The sequence below is a fragment of the Sebastes fasciatus genome, chromosome 6 (assembly GCF_043250625.1).
Source record: "Sebastes fasciatus isolate fSebFas1 chromosome 6, fSebFas1.pri, whole genome shotgun sequence".
In the NCBI taxonomy this organism is placed as follows: Eukaryota; Metazoa; Chordata; class Actinopteri; order Perciformes; family Sebastidae; genus Sebastes; species Sebastes fasciatus.
In genome coordinates, this window is record NC_133800.1 from 35657563 (window position 1) to 35679110 (window position 21548).

Here is a 21548-nt window from a genome sequence, read left to right on the forward strand (position 1 = left end):
CATCTACTGGATTTATTTTATATTTCAGCTGCTTCATGAGCATCTGCAGAGATTAGTTAAATGGAGATACATTACTACAAAACTCACTCACTTAACCTGAAGAGCTGTGGCTGACAACTAACTGAGCAACTTTGTCCAATTTTTCTCAAAATATAGAAATAATTCTAAGTTATAAAGCAAACAGAAACCTGTTTTATTCCCTAACACTGTATATTATCATAGGCGTCATACCTTTTTAACACAGCTTCTTTATTTGTAACACTTTTTGATGCCATATGTATTTAGCCCCAAAACTGAACAGAAGGCAGGAAAATATTATGAAATAAGTCAAATTTATTTATTTGATTTTATATTTGATATGATTTTTTTTTGTATTGTCTATCAACTGATTGCCGGTGGAATTAAAAGTACAAAGCATTTCTTTTTACACTCAGTTTAAATAATTTAATTAACATTAGATTAATTTTATTTTATATAAAATCAATCAACTGTAATTTTGTTTTTCTGATAACATATTTTTCTGCTATTTCAAATTCAGATGAAGACATGAAGGAAGTTTTTACTGACGAGCTTCATTCTATGATGTTCAATCCCATTATGCTTCATGCAAACGTCTACTTGCTACAGCCCGCCATGAACATCGTTGCACACCAAACTTTTGATAGAATTCGGATGATCCAGCACTAATACTTCACTCACTATAAGAAAAATCTGCAAAGTTTCATTTGATATATGCAGCAAGTAGGCAGATGGCCAGTGTTGGGCAACTTAAAATGTGTTATTTTCGTTATTTATTGCCTTCCCCTAAAAATACTAACATTAATTTCCTAATTATGCAGCAGAACTGGTGACATACCTGTTACATAACTTTCCACTACCCAGACAAGCTCCATAAAAAGGTGCTCTTCTTAATGATTTTTTTTTGTGGAATAACAATAAAATGATGTCTCATCATCTTAAATTTGTATGTTCACACTTCAACCAGACAATAGAACTGCAAGAGAGACTCAATAACCTGTTACTATCCAACTGTCTCAGCCTGCTCAGGGAGGCAGGAGTTCAGCAAGGCTTAAAAACACCAGCTGCTGATGTATTGCTTATTTCAGGTCTTGCATTTTAGTAGGCTACAGAAATGTGTATGCAATAGGTGTTGGGAGACTGGAAGTACTCCTGGAGTTTTTAAAGTCCATCCTGGAGGAGGGACCCTATGTCGGTAGGGAACCTCGCTCGTTTATGAAGGGCAGCTTCAGGACCCTGGCCCCATCACCCCTAATTTGGATGCCAATCTAACACCTAATGTACACTAAAACACACAACTATGTTTAAGCCTTGATAACATAAGCAACATAAAACACACCTCAACCAGTAGAACATCAAATAATCCAAGCTAACCCCGTTTAGCAAGTCAAGACAAAGTAAACAACAAAACTTTAACCTTGGCAAGTATTCAGCTTTGCTATTGTAATTCATAACAATTACATTTTAACTGTCAGCCTATCCCAGGGGAAGGGCTCTCTTACCTTACCTTAAGGACACCAAGCAGACACCCTCAGAGATGAGCAAGACAGGACTTTGGTTGGAATGTACAGAATACAATCCAGTTTTATTGGTTTTTAAAGATAATATGAAGATTACTGGTTACATGAATTGAATGATACAAAAAGGAACCAAAACACCCAGTAAAATCTCAAAAGATCCCCAAAAGCTTCAAAATGCCCAAAAGAAAAAGTCAAAAATATCCTCAGTGTCAAAAAAAGCCTCCTATAATCTGTTGTCTCCCCTTATTTATACTTTTTTACTCCGGATCCATGTATGGTTAACAACATAAACATCAACAAACTATTGGATACGTAAGACCTTTAGTGAAGAAAACTTTCTTACATATGTTTACCAACCAGTGAATATAAAAGCACACAGGATTACATATTGAAGAATGAAAGAAAATCAACTACTTGTTATCACTATTAAATGAGCACAAAGACATATGGGATTATATATGTGGAATAAAATCATATCTGAGACTAAATCACTCTAAGCTCAATAGAAGAAAGGAAATCATACTGATTCACCTCAGTTTCACAACAATGTTTCCAAGTATTTCTGTAATTTTCAATTGGTTAGTCAATTAAAGTCAATTGATTAATTAATTGGTTAAACTCTGAATTAGGGTAGGTTTTGGGGGTGTGTGTCTCTGACATTATAGGTGAAACCTCAACAATACATTTGTTGCCTGGTAAATCATTTGTTGAAAAACTGAAGAAATCGATAAATGCTAAATTAAAACATAAATAAAACATATTTTTTTTTAGGTTTTCATTACGAGTATCCAACATTCAATATGTCAGGTACTGTAACTCATGGAGCCTCTTCCATTATTCTTTCAGGGAGAGGGTCTACAGAGGTTCACAGGGCTCCACCACAGCCAAGACATCTCCCACTTGGACGCCTTTGTAGGTCCCGGTGATGGACGTCCACTTGGTCTCCCCGTTCCTGTAGGTGCGTTTGAGGCGTGCAGTGTAAGGGATGTCTGCCCCGTACTTGTACCCCACCATATTGACTTTGCAGGAGTGGTGTGGTGGGACTTTGCACTCAACAGCAATAGAGTGGGTGGTTGACTTTTTATTAGTGGTCCCCTCGGACAACTGGAGGGTTGTCTCCACACTAAACCCAACAGTTGCAGAGGCAATATCTGGGATTCCGGCAGTGATGCTAGTCGTGACGCCCGCTGTTATGGAAAAGCTGGTGTCCCACCTTTGCTCTTCTTCGGTTGCCTCTGAGAGGGTGGCTGTCTCTATCACTGGCTGGTCGCTTTTGTTGACGACTGTAGAATTGTTCAAGATCTCTGGAGGATACTTAATGATATTAAGATTATCAGTTTTATACTTGACATCAGAAATGTGCTCGCTGATTACATCTGAGCTAAAGGTCAGAACCTGGTAGTTCCTGTAACAATACTCTTTACCTTTCCAGGGATAGAAGAAGGCCTCATATTTAACACCCACCTTCCCAAGACCATACTGGTTCTTCCCAACATACTTGTCATTGGGGGATGTGTATACTGAATTTGCAGGCACTGAACCCCAGGAGCCATCTTTCCATTCCAAAGACTCAAAGTCGTCTTTGTTCACCAGGATCTCAAATGGGGAGCGAAGAAGCTCTTTGCCGCTATAGGAGTAGTGGCAGTGGGAACCCATGTTAGGGTTGTAGAAGCCGGGCTGAATCCCATATTTGGCAACGTAGTCGATGCGTTTTTCGTATCCGTTGTAGATTGAAACGGCTCCGTCGGGGATAGAGCCGTTAAAGGTCTGCCATTCCAGGTTGGTTTCTTCAAGGGTCACTTTGAGAAAGCACAGATAGGAACAATGTTAAGTATAAACCAAATGACATCACTAATTAATCGATGTATTCCCAAAGCTTTTTGAAAATAGACAAGCTTGGAATGAATGCTTTATAGGGCAAAACAAAAACTGGCCAATGGAGAGCGAAAAGCAAAACATTTATCTCAAAATTATTTTTAAATCACTCATCAAATTGTCATGAATTTTAGAAGAAGCCAAACTGACCATAGCTTAACCCCTCGCCCAAACAGTGATCGTCCTACCATAGCTTAGCAACCGTAACTAGGCATGGAGGTCTGTCGAGCTCTGGATTTCTCCACATGTTGAAGCGCTGTGCATACACTGTAAAACTCATTTAAAGAGTTTGGAAAAAGTGTTAGGAATGGATTCAACTGCTCTAACATAAGCTGCAATGTTTAGCATTAGGGGTGTAACGGTGATACGTTTTTACAATGATGCGTTATTATAATTTTCCATGATTCCGATACGATATTTGGCTCATCTTGAGCAATACGATATGGTACGATTCAATTCAATGACTTGAAATCGACACAATACCTTTTTTGCCAAAGATTCTATCAGTGTGAAATAAATAGCTGATACTGCACAATGCAGGTCAGGATTCCTCAAAGTTTTTCTTGTAAGGGAATCAGGGATAAATTAATTATGGATATAAACAAGTAAACACAACTATTAATGACAAATACATATAACTCATACAAAAGGAAGTGCAATATTTAACAAAAAATGTAATCAAATTCAAGTTAAATGATGTTCTCATTTTCAAAGCAAAAGGTAGAGCAATAATATTTAACAAAAAATAAAATGCAACCAACTTCTCTTGAGGTCAAATGAACAGTGGTTTAATCTAGCCATCGTGCGCACACACGTTCATGCGCTCACACAATGGCTAACATGGTGCACCTGTAGCGCATTTGAGCATAGGGTGGGATGAAAAAGAAGGCATTATTATAGGGGGTGCATTAGAGGCTGTGACAATTATGACTTACTGTATCACATTCATTACTTTCTCCCCCTTTAATCACAGGGCTCTCCCCCTCATGACGTACTGACAGTTTGGGAGTCCTGTAGAGAGTTTCTCTCAGAGGAAGCATATTGTTGTCTGGGACTACATACATTAATTTTCAACTTTAGTTTTGAACCTGAACCATTTTGATCACATCATGTTGCTCGGCTCTGCCTTAGGCTATTATAATTAAATTGTGGAGCTCAGACATTTTGTCCAGGATGGAGACACCGGGTGAAAGATTGACATGAACGGCCGGTCCTGAGGGAGTTATAAGAGGAGCGAAATGCCTGTTGATGCGCAGAAGGAACTGTGTATAATTAATCAAAACAACACGTTTGACGTGCTCATAAGCACGGAGGGCTCTGTGGTTCAAAACTGCACAAAATGTAACCAGCGGATCAGACGTGTCTGTGCGTAATTGTTGCCAGACAACATCACTATGTAGTTAAAGACAGCAGCGGTGCGCAGTGCTGGCTCTTATCTCGTGCGCATAAATTAATTAATGAGTGGAACATGATAAACGTCTATGTAAGTATAATATTGTTATTTTGATTCTTGCGAAAACCGGGACAATTAGTTTGTGACTGTTGAAAACCGGGACATGCGACTGTTTGACAGATATTTGTCTGGACTCGTGACACCTAACTTGAAACCGGGACAGTCCCAGACAAACCGAGACGTCTGGTCACCGTAGTTTAAGCACCTGCTTCTGTTCTCCTTTTCAATATAAACGGTAGAGCAATAATATTGGTGTCTCAGTAGGTGCGTGGAAAGATTGGTCGTGTTGCCGTTTTATTTATCTGGCCTTTGCATATTCTGCAAACAGCGGGTGATTTAGGACATCTCCCTTTATGCAAAAGTCAAAATGTTTCCACAGACTCGACCTTAAACCCGGCTTGAATATCTCCCACTTGTCTGGCTCTTCCTCTCTATCAGCCTGCCGCTACACAGGGAGAGTGAACCGGAGTAACATTTTACATTTCTTTACTATCAAAAGTGTGAAAAAATACATTCATATTACGTTTGACGTGCTTATATACAAGGTGCAAATTCTTAGTATTGATGCAATTAATAATTTTCTTTGCAAATTGATTATAGGTCGATATACATCCCCGTTAAGGACAACTTGTTGAGTACCTGTCAATGTAGTTGGATCGTAGGAATATAAATCGATACATCGATGTAGTAGATGAATCATTACACCCCTGGTTTGCATGTCAAGATAACTAGTAACTGTTTTACTTAGGAGCATATCATTTAGCTAACTATTAGTTTGTGGAGTTACAGGTAACATAAAAAGAAGAGGTCCCATTCATGACCATATCCACGGTGTAGTATTTTCTCTACTGTGTGTGGATTTTAAAAAGTATAAGTGGTAAAAGTTGAATGTAAGCACTGATGTCCTTAAAGAGATGAATATTTTGATAGTTGAACTGTTTCTGTAGCTGAAAGTATGCAGAAGTAGTTAGAGTCCAAAAAACGTACGGAAGAAATAGAAGAAGAAGCAGAATAATAAAGATTTGGATAACATACTGTGAATGCTGTATTACAGTATTCACACAATAAGTCTTGTTAAACTTAATCCAAATAATATCAAGTATTTTTTTAATGCTTGTGTTTTATTTTTCAGTTGAACTTCTTCAATTCCAATCTTTCCTTTTTCAGTTCAAGTTCTGTTTTCAATGCCAACATTTACTGTCACTCTTCTAGTTCCATAGGATTTTTTGCTTGTTATAGTTTTTTGTAATAAGCTATTTCTATTCATCCCATTTTAGGTGACGAAAAGAAAAACAGCAGCATGGAAATATCATACTGTGACGGCAGCTTCACTTTACCTGATCTAGCCATCGTCAGCAACACTCAGCTTCAGCTGCAGATGAAACACACAACAGAAGCATTGTTATTTAAAATATCAGATCATCAAATGCTGAGCTACTCAGACAGCTAAAAGGCAGAGTTTGTTTTAAAGAACATGAGCACAGAAAAACAAGACTTTGATCATGTGAAAGATGAGCATCTTCAGATTGTCTGCTCATGGAAAATCATTTTTTGCAGTCGGGAAGTTTGGGAATGTATCAGTATAATAATAATAATAATAATAATGATATTATAGGTTTATTGGTCAGTGTAGATACAGCAGGTAGGTTGGACACTTTTTAAAAATGTATATTTTAATCAAAAAAATAACATGAATGAAGATAAAGTAAAAATCTGTTATCACTACTGATGTGTGCTGGCGTGTGCAAGGCAACAAGGGAAAGACCCAAACACAGACAAAAGCAGACATGATCAGTTCAGTTAATGTATGGGTAAGTTGCAACAACTCACAAGGTTCAGAAGTCCAGGGATCAGGCAGAGGGTCAGGCTGGCAGGCTGGTAGGCTGGCAGGCTGGCAGGTAGGTGACAGGTGACCAGGTTCCAAGAAACTGGTGACAGATAGCAGAAAGAGGCTGGTATAAGTACTGTAGAGGCTGATAATGAAATCAGGTAAAGGTGGGGAGATGGGCGGGGAAGCTCAGGTGGGGGGGATTATTATCTTCATTCTTGTTCCTCCAGTTTCCTCCGTTCTCCCTGGTGAAATCATTCATGTTTCCTGATGGTGGACATTGCATACTCCATCTCTATGGAAGGGGACTTTATTCAAATGATAATGTGAACTTGAAAATGAAATTGTAATTCTACAATAGCATCATGATTTCCCACATATGTATGTGTTATATGAGCAAAAATAAAAATAAAATGCAATGATCTAATTTTGTGTGTGAGAGTGCTTCAATTGTGCTTTTGCATTTTGAGTTTTGAGATTTTTTTTGAGAATGAAGGAGGAAAAACAATGTTTATAAAAATACCTGTGAGCATGTGGACTAGGCCTTAATCAGCTAATCAGAATCACTCTGAAGGGTCTGAACGTGATGAGTCATTGTTAGAGATAACTGGTGATAACACAGAGAGAGGTACTACTGTACTTGAAAAATACATCCAAGTTGTATTTGTCATAGCCCGGCTCCTAGGCCATGACAAATACGGGAAAGGACGCAGTGAATGATTGTAAATTAAAGATATTTATTACAAATAAATTAAGGATATACAGAAATAACTACAAATGTGGAGTGTGTCAGTCAGTAACATCAGTAATGTAGATGTGGATGTGTGAGCATGATGAAGTGTGATGTGTTGTGAGTGAAAACTAAAGAAAAGTCAAACAAAGGCAGCCCGGCAGGTTCTGACAGGGATGAGTCCAGGTGAAGGAAAAGAGAGAGCAGAGCAGCGCTTGATTGGGGCTTTTATACTCAGGACGCACCAGCATCAGGTGCTCTGCATCAGGCATCCTCTCCCGTGATACCTTCAAGGACTTAGGGAAAGAATGAATGGCAAATCCACACTGGCATCTCAGTAGTGAGGCAGGGGCCGTCACATATTGCTGAAATCATTTCACTTTGGGCACCCCAAGACTTTGATGGAGAGTTTTAAAAGTCTCCACATTTGTGTTTTGTTGAGGTGAAATAACATTACAATCAATGAGCTAGCTGAGGGGCTCTTTTGGGCATTATCAGTTTCCCAAGAGCCTGTGGGAAACTGATAATGTTTCCCACAGGCTCTCTCTGTGGTTATAGATAATTTTATTCCTAAAAACACACCGAGCACCGACCAGTGGTCGGCCGGCGTAGGCCCTATTGAAACTGTAAGGATTATTATTAATTTTATTTTTCCAATACCAACACATTTTTAAGGGGCTAGGGGTATTTCAAAACTCACGAAACTTGGCACGCTTATCACAACTGGTGAAAATTGTGATCTGCGGATTGAAAATTGGCTCACTAGCGCCCACTAACAGTTTTCAAAATAAAAGCCCCCACTATGTAATACAAATAATGATTGCCTTTATGTAAGTGTTGGTGTTGTTATCAACTGGGGAAGTTTCATGATGGGATCTATTCGTTAGAAATGGTACCCTCTTCACCTGCAGTGTCTCCCCTCAAGCACAAAACCAAAGACAACCCCCTCATACATTTTACAAACTGATCACACAACCTGTTTATACAGTTAACAACAAGAAAAGCAGTTGGAGAAAGATATTTTCCTCAGAAGCAATGACAAACAGAAGTCTATTCATTACTGTAAGATTTCGTGCCAGCTAAATGACACTGCCCCAGGCTCTTGATTGATTGCCAGTGGCTAGTCTTTATAAAACTCATATTGTGCAATTTAACATTATTCAAACCAACGGAACTTTATTAGAACTTATAGTGGAGATCCCAAAGTGTTGAGTGATACCAAATTTCGGACTGAACTTGAGGTAATGTATATAAAATTATGCAGAAAACATTCAAATTCTCTTAGTCCAGCAAGGTTGTTTAGCTAATTTGGTGTTGATAGAGTAATAATCGAAGTGTTTTTCACATTTTACAAATACTCAAAAAATCCATCATGGCAGACTTCTGTGTCCAAGAAACTTTCTCGTATAGCACAAGGAGCTGGACATTTATTTCACATTTCAAGTGGACTCACGGTGTGAGGGGCGTGGCCTTTCCAAAATCCCGTTTTGGGCGTTAATTACAGCACTACATCATTTCCAGTTATTGGGCAAAGTTTCATATTTCAAGCTCATTCCAGTCACAACAAACTGCACAAACTCAATACGGTTCTACCCCTTTGCGGTTTGAACCTAACAAGAGAGCAAATCTGATAAAATAACAAGTGTTCCCTGATACAGTCATTCTGTGTCCAATGCCTGTGTGGCATGGGGAATAAAAGACTTCCTGTATATGTTCCGGCTGGCCCTTGGGACCCTAAATCGACGGCTAGATGGGAGCAGTTCAAACACTGAGTGTAGTGGGTGTGAGGTATCTGTTAAGCCTTTCCGTGTACAGCTCTGTCACATATCTTGCAAAGTTGTTTCTGTGACTTGCCAATCACCTCCCTTGCAATGTGAACAATCTTGGAGAGCTTGTTTTGGCTCTTTGCGCTCAACTTGCCTTAACATGTTGTTATGTTGATTTAAAGAAAACAGAGAAACAAGGAAGTATCAGACAGAAACTACTTACTAATAATTCACCAACATGTTTCTTGCTTGGCCATTAAAGTGTGCTCCATTTTCCCTGAAAGTTTTAGAATTGTTTTTAAAGATGCTGTGATTACCTTTAAAGAGACAGTTCACCCCAAAATCAAAGCATATTTTCCCTCTTACCTGTAGTGCTATTTATCAATCTAGATTGTTTTTGTGTGAGTTGCCAAGTGTTGTAGATATCAGCCGCAGAGATGACCTCCGAGAGAAGTTTCAAGTAATGAAAGGTCTGTGGATGAGCTTGAGTAATCAGGTCATGATTTCTGTTGTTATGTTCAGTTATCTCTTGTTTCATGCCAAATATATAAAGCATCATTTTTGAGCAATTTCACATCAAAATCCTGCCATGGTTCTCTTCCTGTAAAACCTTTTGATTTTTTTATGACTTGTCTTGAAGATTTACATAAATGTATCCAACCACATTAAACTCTGCTCGGAAGTCATAGCTAGCAGAGCAATATCATGGGTCGGTATGCGTTTGGATTTTAGTTGGTAAAAATATTTGTTTCCATTTTCAAAAGACTGTGGTTAAGGTTCTAAATGAGTAATTTCTCCTTGTCCTCCTCCTGCCCTAACAATATGGACGAAGGAAGTGTGGGTGGAGGTATTGCAGAGCCTTACAGAATTTGATTTTTTGTAATTGTACCTCACCAATGTACTCCAGAAAAATGCCACAGAAGCCAACTTCTGTTTTACTGTGACTTTAACAACAGACATGCCAATATCAGCATGCTAACACACTCACAATGGCAATGCTAACATGCTGGTGTTCACAATGTTCAACATCATAGTTTAACCTGTTAGCATGCTAACATTTGCTAATTAGCACTAAATACAAAGTACAGCTGAGGCTGATGGGAATGTCACAGGTATTTGGTCATAAACCAAAGTATCACTACTTATAGTGAAATACAATTTTCACCTGATAATGGTCCTTGAGGAAAATTCAGGGCATCTTCAAAGTTAATACAATTTGCCAGTAGGGGACAAGAATGTTTGAACTAAATTTCATAGTTTCACTAGATCCCCAAAACTGTCAACCTCATGGAGGAAATTAAGGAAAGGTCAGGGGATCACCAACGATGTTAGGATTCATCCTCTGGGGACTATAATGCATGCACAAATGGCTACTGATCCAATAATTGCTGAGAATCAAAAGCCAATGGGGAGATCCACACCACGTCCAACACTGGGCAACGTAACATCAATGTCAACGTGTCAATTATTGCTTGTTACATGCATACAGTCTTTTCAAAATAATCTTCCATCTTCACAGGAAACAACTTCGTTAGATTAAGGCAAGAAAATCACTTAGTTAGGTTTAGGAATAGATTGTGGTTTGGCTTAAAATAACACAGAAAACCACGTTACTGAAATACGTAAGTTACGTTACAAATAAATCAACGTTGACTTCTGGTTTCACACTGGACACAAACGCCGGTCTCCTTGTTGAAAGTCCGGTATTTTTTGACCCACCATCCTCCCTTTGTGGCGTTCACCACTATTTATACCTCCTGGTTCACGATTACGTAAATTACATACGAATTGATTTTGTGGGATATATACTAATTACAGTACATTAATATTTGTAGGTATAGCTACAAAACAGTGTATGAGGTCAGCTGGAACGTACGACAGAGTTCAGGTTAGAGAAGTCCAGGCCGTGGCGGACCGATGTGAAACTCTAGACAACTCCAAGCCTTGCACATGAAATGCAAAAAGCCCCACATGATGTCTGACATAATATATCTGTATGTTTGATAATTTTTTTCACTTCCAACTTTTGATGACATCTAGCTCTTGTTCCTGTTTAGCTTTAATGCACTTATTGTAAGACACCGTTTGTATGAGAACAGAACAGACTTTGATCATGAGAATGACTAACATCTTCAGATTGTCTGCTCATGGGAAATAGTTTTTCTTTTGCAGTTAGGAAGTTCGTAAATACAGAATCTGATATGAGTCAGTAAATCTCTATTTCTAATGTTGAGCAATGATTGCTTTTAATGAGGTGAGTGGTAGTAAATTACTTAGATAAATTAGCTTTCTATTACTAACCTAGAACTACTGAATTTTCAAATTAGTCAAAATAGGTGGTTGAAAGTTATGAGAAGCACTCACCATCAGATTTAAACAGAAGTCTAACATGTCCAGGCTTACGTAGCTGACTTATTGCTTAATCAAACCAAAATATGTACTTTCACTTCATCTGGGCTTTGATGCCAGATAGGCGGAGAAGCTCAGGTGGAGGGATTTTTACTTTGTCTTCTATCTCGTTCCGTTTCCTCATTCTCCCTTGTAGTGGCATTCATTCCTGATGGTAGACTCACTCATCAATGTTGAAAAACAGGTAGGCTACAAAAACAAACTTCTTTTAGTAAGACTACAAGGAACTGGAACAGAAAATAAATCGTCCATTTCCTTTGACGCCTTTAGAATCACTATTAAAAACACAACGTACCACACATGAGCTCAAACATCATGTCAACTACACCGGTGTAAACTTTTAGACCTATGGGCCAAACATTATGGGAGCTGGTGAGTTTTTAGTTTGGCGTCCCCAAACCTGATCCCGTCGATCTGGTGGATTTTAACATGTTAATCATCATCAGATGCATAATTTTCATCCTCTTCCTCATCATCGTCATCCATATTTGTATGAATTTCATCAACTAGGTCACAACACATCATTAAAAACGTACAAATGTATGATCAATTTGCAATACTGCAAATGGGCAGGTAGCAGCAAAGACTTTTTGATTGATGGTGGCCATGTTTTTTGACCATCCTTTGCTCACGTGTAGTAGAACTGTGTATCTAAGTCCCAAACGACTGTAATTTGGTGTTGATAGAGTCAAAATCCCCCAAAGTCTATTCACGAGTGTTTTTCAAATTATGCAAATTAGCAAAAAATCCCTCATGGTGGCCTCAAATGTCCAGGAGGCTTTTTGGTACAACACATTGAAATGTAGATGTCAAATTTCAAGTCAATCGGACTCACGGTGTGAGGGGGCCGGCCTTTACAAGTTACAAGTTTTCACTTTTTCGGCTGTCAACCACCACTGCCACCATCAGGCCGATTGGGATCAAATTTTATTTGGAACATTTTCACATCATTTCCAGTCATAGTACCAAGTTTCATGTCTCTAACTAGTTCCAGCTCACTGCAAATTGAGTCAAGGCAAAATATAGCATATAATGCTAAATAGGCCACATCCACATGTACCAATCAATATGACACTTCAGAGCATGTGCACCAAATTTGATGAAATTCTGTTCACTGTGTTTTGAGGTACACCTTTTTGGTATTTGGGGCGCCCCCTTATGGGTTGAGCTCAAAATGCTTTGGTGTGCCAATTCCCAAACATGTACTGAAAATATCTACCAATTAAGCTTGATGATGATTGGACTAATGGCTGATGAGTTATGACCCTTTCCTGCTAAGCCCTGAGATTGCGAAGACTTTTTGACTGATGGCAGCCAGGTTTTTTGACCGAACTTGCCCATTTATGGTAGAAATGTGTCTCTTAGTCCAGCAAGGTTGTTTACCAAATTTGGTGTTGATAGAGTAATAATCGAAGTGTTTTTCACATTTTGCAAATACTCAAAAAATCCATCATGGCAGACTTCTGTGTCCAAGAAACTTTCTCGTATAGCACAAGGAGCTGGACATTTATTTCACATTTCAAGTGGACTCACGGTGTGAGGGGCGTGGCCTTTCCAAAATCCCGTTTTGGGCGTTAATTACAGCACTACATCATTTCCAGTTATTGGGCAAAGTTTCATATTTCAAGCTCATTCCAGTCACAACAAACTGCACAAACTCAATAAGGTTCTACCCCTTTGCGGTTTGAACCTAACAAGAGAGCAAATCTGATAAAATAACAAGTGTTCCCTGATACAGTCATTCTGTGTCCAATGCCTGTGTGGCATGGGGAATAAAAGACTTCCTGTATATGTTCCGGCTGGCCCTTGGGACCCTAAATCGACGGCTAGATGGGAGCAGTTCAAACACTGAGTGTAGTGGGTGTGAGGTATCTGTTAAGCCTTTCCGTGTACAGCTCTGTCACATATCTTGCAAAGTTGTTTCTGTGACTTGCCAATCACCTCCCTTGCAATGTGAACAATCTTGGAGAGCTTGTTTTGGCTCTTTGCGCTCAACTTGCCTTAACATGTTGTTATGTTGATTTAAAGAAAACAGAGAAACAAGGAAGTATCAGACAGAAACTACTTACTAATAATTCACCAACATGTTTCTTGCTTGGCCATTAAAGTGTGCTCCATTTTCCCTGAAAGTTTTAGAATTGTTTTTAAAGATGCTGTGATTACCTTTAAAGGGACAGTTCACCCCAAAATCAAAGCATATTTTCCCTCTTACCTGTAGTGCTATTTATCAATCTAGATTGTTTTTGTGTGAGTTGCCAAGTGTTGTAGATATCAGCCGCAGAGATGACCTCCGAGAGAAGTTTCAAGTAATGAAAGGTCTGTGGATGAGCTTGAGTAATCAGGTCATGATTTCTGTTGTTATGTTCAGTTATCTCTTGTTTCATGCCAAATATATATAGCATCATTTTTGAGCAATTTCACATCAAAATCCTGCCATGGTTCTCTTCCTGTAAAACCTTTTGATTTTTTTATGACTTGTCTTGAAGATTTACATAAATGTATCCAACCACATTAAACTCTGCTCGGAAGTCATAGCTAGCAGAGCAATATCATGGGTCGGTATGCGTTTGGATTTTAGTTGGTAAAAATATTTGTTTCCATTTTCAAAAGACTGTGGTTAAGGTTCTAAATGAGTAATTTCTCCTTGTCCTCCTCCTGCCCTAACAATATGGACGAAGGAAGTGTGGGTGGAGGTATTGCAGAGCCTTACAGAATTTGATTTTTTGTAATTGTACCTCACCAATGTACTCCAGAAAAATGCCACAGAAGCCAACTTCTGTTTTACTGTGACTTTAACAACAGACATGCCAATATCAGCATGCTAACACACTCACAATGGCAATGCTAACATGCTGGTGTTCACAATGTTCAACATCATAGTTTAACCTGTTAGCATGCTAACATTTGCTAATTAGCACTAAATACAAAGTACAGCTGAGGCTGATGGGAATGTCACAGGTATTTGGTCATAAACCAAAGTATCACTACTTATAGTGAAATACAATTTTCACCTGATAATGGTCCTTGAGGAAAATTCAGGGCATCTTCAAAGTTAATACAATTTGCCAGTAGGGGACAAGAATGTTTGAACTAAATTTCATAGTTTCACTAGATCCCCAAAACTGTCAACCTCATGGAGGAAATTAAGGAAAGGTCAGGGGATCACCAACGATGTTAGGATTCATCCTCTGGGGACTATAATGCATGCACAAATGGCTACTGATCCAATAATTGCTGAGAATCAAAAGCCAATGGGGAGATCCACACCACGTCCAACACTGGGCAACGTAACATCAATGTCAACGTGTCAATTATTGCTTGTTACATGCATACAGTCTTTTCAAAATAATCTTCCATCTTCACAGGAAACAACTTCGTTAGATTAAGGCAAGAAAATCACTTAGTTAGGTTTAGGAATAGATTGTGGTTTGGCTTAAAATAACACAGAAAACCACGTTACTGAAATACGTAAGTTACGTTACAAATAAATCAACGTTGACTTCTGGTTTCACACTGGACACAAACGCCGGTCTCCTTGTTGAAAGTCCGGTATTTTTTGACCCACCGTCCTCCCTTTGTGGCGTTCACCACTATTTATACCTCCTGGTTCACGATTACGTAAATTACATACGAATTGATTTTGTGGGATATATACTAATTACGGTACATTAATATTTGTAGGTATAGCTACAAAACAGTGTATGAGGTCAGCTGGAACGTACGACAGAGTTCAGGTTAGAGAAGTCCAGGCCGTGGCGGACCGATGTGAAACTCTAGACAACTCCAAGCCTTGCACATGAAATGCAAAAAGCCCCACATGATGTCTGACATAATATATCTGTATGTTTGATGCTTTTTTTCACCTCCAACTTTTGATGACATCTAGCTCTTGTTCCTGTTTAGTTTTAATGCACTTATTGTAAGACACCGTTTGTATGAGCACAGAAATACAAGACTTTGATCATGAGAATGACTAACATCTTCAGATTGTCTGCTCATGGGAAATAGTTTTTTTTTGCAGTTAGGAAGTTCGTAAATACAGAATCTGATATGAGTCAGTAAATCTCTATTTCTAATGTTGAGCAATGATTGCTTTTAATGAGGTGAGTGGTAGTAAATTACTTAGATAAATTAGCTTTCTATTACTAACCTAGAACTACTGAATTTTCAAATTAGTCAAAATAGGTGGTTGAAGGTTATGAGAAGCACTCACCATCAGATTTAAACAGAAGTCTAACATGTCCAGGCTTACGTAGCTGACTTATTGCTTAATCAAACCAAAATATGTACTTTCACTTCATCTGGGCTTTGATGCCAGATAGGCGGAGAAGCTCAGGTGAGGGGATTTTTACTTTGTCTTCTATCTCGTTCCGTTTCCTCATTCTCCCTGGTAGTGGCATTCATTCCTGATGGTAGACTCACTCATCAATGTTGAAAAACAGGTAGGCTACAAAAACAAACTTCTTTTAGTAAGACTACAAGGAACTGGAACAGAAAATAAATCGTCCATTTCCTTTAACGCCTTTAGAATCACTATTAAAAACACAACGTACCACACATGAGCTCAAACATCATGTCAACTACACCGGTGTAAACCTTTAGACCTATGGGCCAAACATTATGGGAGCTGGTGAGTTTTTAATTTGGCGTCCCCAAACCTGATCCCGTCGATCCGGTGGATTTTAACATGTTATTCATCATCATATGCATAATTTTCATCCTCTTCCTCATCATCGTCATCATCATCATCCATATTTATATGAATGTCATCAACTAGGTCACAACACACCATTAAAAACATACAAATATATGATCAATTTGCAATACTGCAAATGGGCAGGTAGCAGCAAATATATTCAATAAATAATAATATCGCCGCAAGCGGCACTTGCAGGTTGAAGCCCTTTTACTCTCAACAGAAGGAAGCAGCAATGAGCGAATTTTGGGTTTCTGAGAAACGTTACTTCAGCCGGTTAAATTCTGTCTAAAGAATGAGTGAGACCAATCAAACACTGATCACACATCATCACAATGTATGCAGCATTTCAATAGTTGCACACTCAAGTTGTTCCTGACTGTAACATGCACGTTGAATATTAAATATGTGAGTGATTGTGACACAGATTTAGTTTACATGTCAGTTTATTTTATAACTTTTGTAACTATATAACAATGGAATATGAAATGTGTTATTTTCATACTGTTTTGGCATACAGCCTAGTATAACTGGTGCCCCCTTCCAGTGTGGATAAAGCACTGGAAAACGGCTGTTCTGCAACCTCTGACCTAGGTTTCGAATGGACCTCCCAAAATCTACAAGTAGACCGTGTCAGCCTGCTCAGGGAGGCAGGAGTTCAGCAAGGCTTAAAAACACCAGCTGCTGATGTATTGCTTATTTCAGGTCTTGCATTTTAGTATGCTACAGAAATGTGTATGCAATAGGTGTTGGGAGACTGGAAGTACTCCTGGAGTTTTTAAAGTCCATCCTGGAGGAGGAACCCTATGTCGGTAGGGAGCCTCGCTCGGTTATGAAGGGCAGCTTCAGGACCCTGACCCCATCACCCCTAATTTGGATGCCAATCTAACACCTAATGTACACTAAAACACACAACTATGTTTAAGCCCTGATATTATAAGCAACATAAAACACAACTCAACCAGTAGAACATCAAACAATCCAAGCTAACCCCATTTAGCAAGCCAAGACAAAGTGAACAACACAACTTTAACCTTAGCAAGTATTCAGCTTTGCTATTGTAATTCATAACAATTACATTTTAACTGTCAGTCTATCCCAGAGGAAGGGCTCTCCTACCTTACCTTAAGGACACCAAGCAGACACCCTCAGAGATGAGCAAGACAGGACTTTGGTTGGAATGTACAGAATACAATCCAGTTTTATTGGTTTTTAAAGATAATATGAAGATTACTGGTTACATGAATTGAATGATACGAAAAGGAACCAAAACACCCACTAAAATCTCAAAAGATCCCCAAAAGCTTCAAAATGCCCAAAAGAAAAAGTCAAAAATATCCTCAGAGTCAAAAAAAGCCTCCTATAATCTGTTGTCTCCCTTCATTTATACTTTTTTACTCCAGATCCATGTATGGTTAACAACCTAAACATCAACAAACTATTAGATCATAAGACCTTTAGCAAAGGAAACTTTCTTACATATTTTTACCAACCAGTGAATATAAAAGCACACAGGATTACATATTGAAGAATGAAAGAAAATCAAATACTTGTTATCACTATTAAATGAGCACAAAGACATATGGGATTATATATGTGGAATAAAATCATATCTGAGACTAAATCACTCTAAGCTCAATAGAAGAAAGGAAATCAAACTGATTCACCTCAGTTTCACAACAATGTTTCCAAGTATTTCTGTAATTTTCAATTGGTTAGTCAATTAAACTAATTAATTCATTGGATAAACTCTGAATTAGGGTAGGTTTTGGGGGGGTGTGTCTTGGACATTATAGGTGAAACCTCAAAAATACATTTGGTGCCTGGTAAACAATTTGTTAAAAAACTGAAGAAATCGTTAAATGCCAAATTAAAGCAAAAATAAAACTTATTTTTTTTTAGGTTTTCATTACGGGTATCCAACATACAATATGTCAGGTACTGTAACTCATGGAGCCTCTTCCATTATGCTTTCAGGGACAGGGCCTACAGAGATTGACAGGGATCCACCACAGCCAAGACTTCTCCCACTTGGACGCCTTTGTAGGTCCCGGTGATGGACGTCCACTTGGTCTCCCCGTTCCTGTAGGTGCGTTTGAGGCGTGCAGTGTAAGGGATGTCTGCCCCGTACTTATGAGCCACCATATTGACTTTGCAGGAGTGGTGTGGTGGGACTGTGCACTCAACAGCAACAGAGTGGGTGGTTGACTTTTTATGAGTGGTCCCCTTCGAGAACTGGAGGGTTGTCTCCACACTAAACCCAACAGTTGCAGAGGCAATATCTGGGATTCCGGCAGTGATGCTAGTCGTGACGCCCGCTGTTATGGAAAAGCTGGTGTCCCACCTTTGCTCTTCTACGGTTGCCTCTGAGAGGGTGGCTGTCTGTGTCACTGGATGGTCGCTTTTGTTGATGACTGTAGAATTTTTCAAGTTCTCTGGAGGATACTTAATGATATTAAGATTATCAGTTTTATACTTGACATCAGAAATTTGCTCGCTGATTACATCTGAGTTAAAGGTCAGAACCTGGTAGTTCTTGTACCAATACTCTTTACCTCCCCAGGGAAGGAAGAAGGCCTCATTTTTAACATGCACCTTCCCAAGACCATACTCGTTCTTCCCAACATACATGTCATTGGGGGATGTGTATACTGCATTTGCAGGCACTGAACCGTAGGAGCCATTCTTCCACTTCAAAGACTCAAAGTCGTCTTTGTTCACCAGGATCTCAAATTGGGAGACACGATGCTCTTTGTCTCCATAGGCGTAGTGGCAGTAAGAATCCAGGGAAGGGCAGAAGAAGCCGGCCTCAATCCCATGTTTGGCAACGTAGTCGGTGCGTTGTTCGTATCCGTTGTAGATTGAAACTGCTCCGTTGGGAATAGAGCCGTTAAAGGTCTGCCATTCCAGGTTGGTTTCTTCAAGGGTCACTTTGAGAAAGCACAGATAGGAACAATGTTAAGTATAAACCAAATGACATCACTAATAAATCGATGTATTCCCAAAGCTTTTTGAAAATAGACAAGCTTGAAATAAATGCTTTATAGGGCAAAACAAAAACTGGCCAATGGAGAGTGAAGAGCAAAACATTTATCTCAAAATTATTTTTAAATCACTTATCAAATTGTCATGAATTTTAGAAGAAGCCAAACTGACCATAGCTTAACCCCTCGCCCAAACAGTGATTGTCCAATCATAGCTTAGCAACCGTAACTAGGCATGGAGGTCTGTCAAGCTCTGGATTTCTACACATGTTGAAGCACTGTGCATACACCGTAAAACTCATTTAAAGAGTTCGGAAAAAGTGTTAGGAATGGATTCAACTGTGTGTTTAACTGCTCTAACATAAGCTGCAATGTTTAGCATTAGGGGTGTAACGGTGATACGTTTTTACAACGATGCGTTATTATAATTTTCCATGATTCCGATACGGTTCAAGGACGATATTGGCTCATATAGAGCAATACGATATGATACGATTCAATTCAATGACTTGAAATCGACACAATACCTTTTTTGCCAAAAATTCTATCAGTGTGAAATAAATAGCTGCTACTGCACAATGCAGGTCAGGATTCCTCAAAGTTTTTCTTGTAAGGGAATCAGGGATAAATTAATTATGGATATAAACAAGTAAACACAACGATTAATGGCAAATACATATAACTCATACAAAAGACAGTGCAATATTTAACAAAAGATCAAATTCAAGTTAAATGATGTTCTCATTTTCAAAGCAAAAGGTAGAGCAATAATATTGAACAAAAAATAAAATGCAACCAACTTCTCTTCAGGTCGAATGAACAGTGGTTTAATCTAGCCATCGTGCGCACACACGTTCATGCGCTCACACAATGGCTAACATGGTGCACCTGTAGCGCATTTGAGCATAGGGTGGGATGAAAAAGAAGGCATTATTATAGGGGGTGCATTAGCGGCTGTGACAATTATGACTTACTGTATCACATTCATTACTTTCTCCCCCTTTAATCACAGGGCTATCCCCCTCATGACGCACTGACAGTTTGGGAGTCCTGTAGAGAGTTTCTCTCAGAGGAAGCATATTGTTGTCTGGGACTACATACATTAATTTTCAACTTTAGTTTTGAACCCGAACCATTTTTGATCACATCATGTTGCTCGGCTCAGCCTTAGGCTAATATAATTAAATTGTGGAGCTCAGACATTTTGTCCAGGATGGAGACTGACATGAACGGCCGGTCCTGAGGGAGTTATGAGAGGAGTGAATTGCCTGTTGATGCGCAGAAGGAACTGTGTATAATTAATCAAAACAACACGTTTGATGTGCTCATAAGCACGGAGGGCTCTGTGGTTCAAAATTGCACAAAATGTAACCAGCGGATCAGACGTGTCTGTGCGTAATTGTTGCCAGACAACATCACTATATAGTTAAAGACAGCAGCGGTGCGCTGTGCTGGCTCTTATCTCGTGCGCATAAATTAATTAATGAGTGGAACATGATAAACGTCTATGTAAGTATAATATTGTTATTTTGATTCTTGCGAAAACCGGGACAATTAGTTAGTGACTGTTGAAAACTGGGACATGCGACTGTTTGACAGATATTTGTCTGGACTCGTGACACCTAACTTGAAACCGGGACAGTCCCAGACAAACCGAGACGTCTGGTCACCGTAGTTTAAGCACCTGCTTCTGTTCTCCTTTTCAATATAAACGGTAGAGCAATAATATTGGTGTCTCAGTAGGTGCGTGGAAAGATTGGTCGTGGTTCCGTTTTATTTATCTGGCCTTTGCATATTCTGCAAACAGCGGGTGATTTAGGACATCTCCCTTTATGCAAAAGTCAAAATGTTTCCACAGACTCGACCTTAAACCCGGCTTGAATATCTCCCACTTGTCTGGCTCTTCCTCTCTATCAGCCTGCCGCTACACAGGGAGAGTGAACCAGAGTAACATTTTACATTTCTTTACTATCAAAACTGTGAAAAAATACATTCATATTATGTTTGACGTGCTTATATACAAGGTGCAAATTCTTAGTATTGATGCAATCAATAATTTACTTTGCAAATTGATTATAGGTCGATATACATCCCTGTTAAGGACAACTTGTTGAGTACTTGTCGATGTAGTTGGATCGTAGGAATATAAATCGATACATTGATGTAGTAGATGAATCGTTACACCCCTAGTTAGCATGTCAAGATAACTAGTAACAGTGTTACTTAGGAGCATATCATTTAGCTAACTATTAGTTTGTAGAGTTACAGG

The 21548-nt window shown here is 38.9% G+C and overlaps 3 protein-coding genes and 1 long non-coding RNA gene across 4 annotated transcripts in view; all 4 read right to left on the reverse strand.

Annotated features, from left to right (window-relative positions):
- Positions 1-21548, reverse strand: part of LOC141769980 (uncharacterized) — a 195931-nt gene that overhangs the window by 159942 nt on the left and 14441 nt on the right. The window lies entirely within an intron of this gene.
- Positions 1750-20119, reverse strand: LOC141770118 (natterin-3-like). The gene is made up of 3 exons (XM_074639779.1): positions 20080-20119; positions 17751-19225; positions 1750-1857 (listed from the first exon to the last, which is right to left on the reverse strand). The coding sequence occupies exons 1-2, from the start codon at positions 20117-20119 to the stop codon at positions 18282-18284; spliced, it is 984 nt and encodes a 327-aa protein (XP_074495880.1). The 3' UTR covers positions 1750-1857; positions 17751-18281.
- Positions 1857-21548, reverse strand: part of LOC141770119 (natterin-3-like) — a gene marked incomplete at its 5' end in the record, with an annotated part of 32080 nt that continues 12388 nt past the window's right edge. The window contains one exon of the mRNA XM_074639780.1: positions 1857-2210. The remainder of the gene's footprint in view (positions 2211-21548) is intronic.
- On the reverse strand, positions 2210-3331 carry LOC141769979 (natterin-3-like). The gene has a single exon (XM_074639539.1). The coding sequence runs from the start codon at positions 3192-3194 to the stop codon at positions 2394-2396; it is 801 nt and encodes a 266-aa protein (XP_074495640.1). The 5' UTR covers positions 3195-3331; the 3' UTR covers positions 2210-2393.

What these genes read in the sequence shown, in the direction of transcription:
- LOC141769979 (XM_074639539.1), bottom strand. Translation starts at nt 3,194, where the DNA reads ATGGGTTCCCACTGCCACTACTCCTATAGCGGCAAAGAGCTTCTTCGC.
- LOC141770118 (XM_074639779.1), bottom strand. Translation starts at nt 20,119, where the DNA reads ATGGCTAGATTAAACCACTGTTCATTCGACCTGAAGAGAA. An exon ending in TTCATTCGACCTGAAGAGAA is followed by an intron (nt 19,226 to 20,079) that starts GTTGGTTGCATT and finishes GCTTTCTCAAAG; the next exon opens with TGACCCTTGAAGAAACCAAC.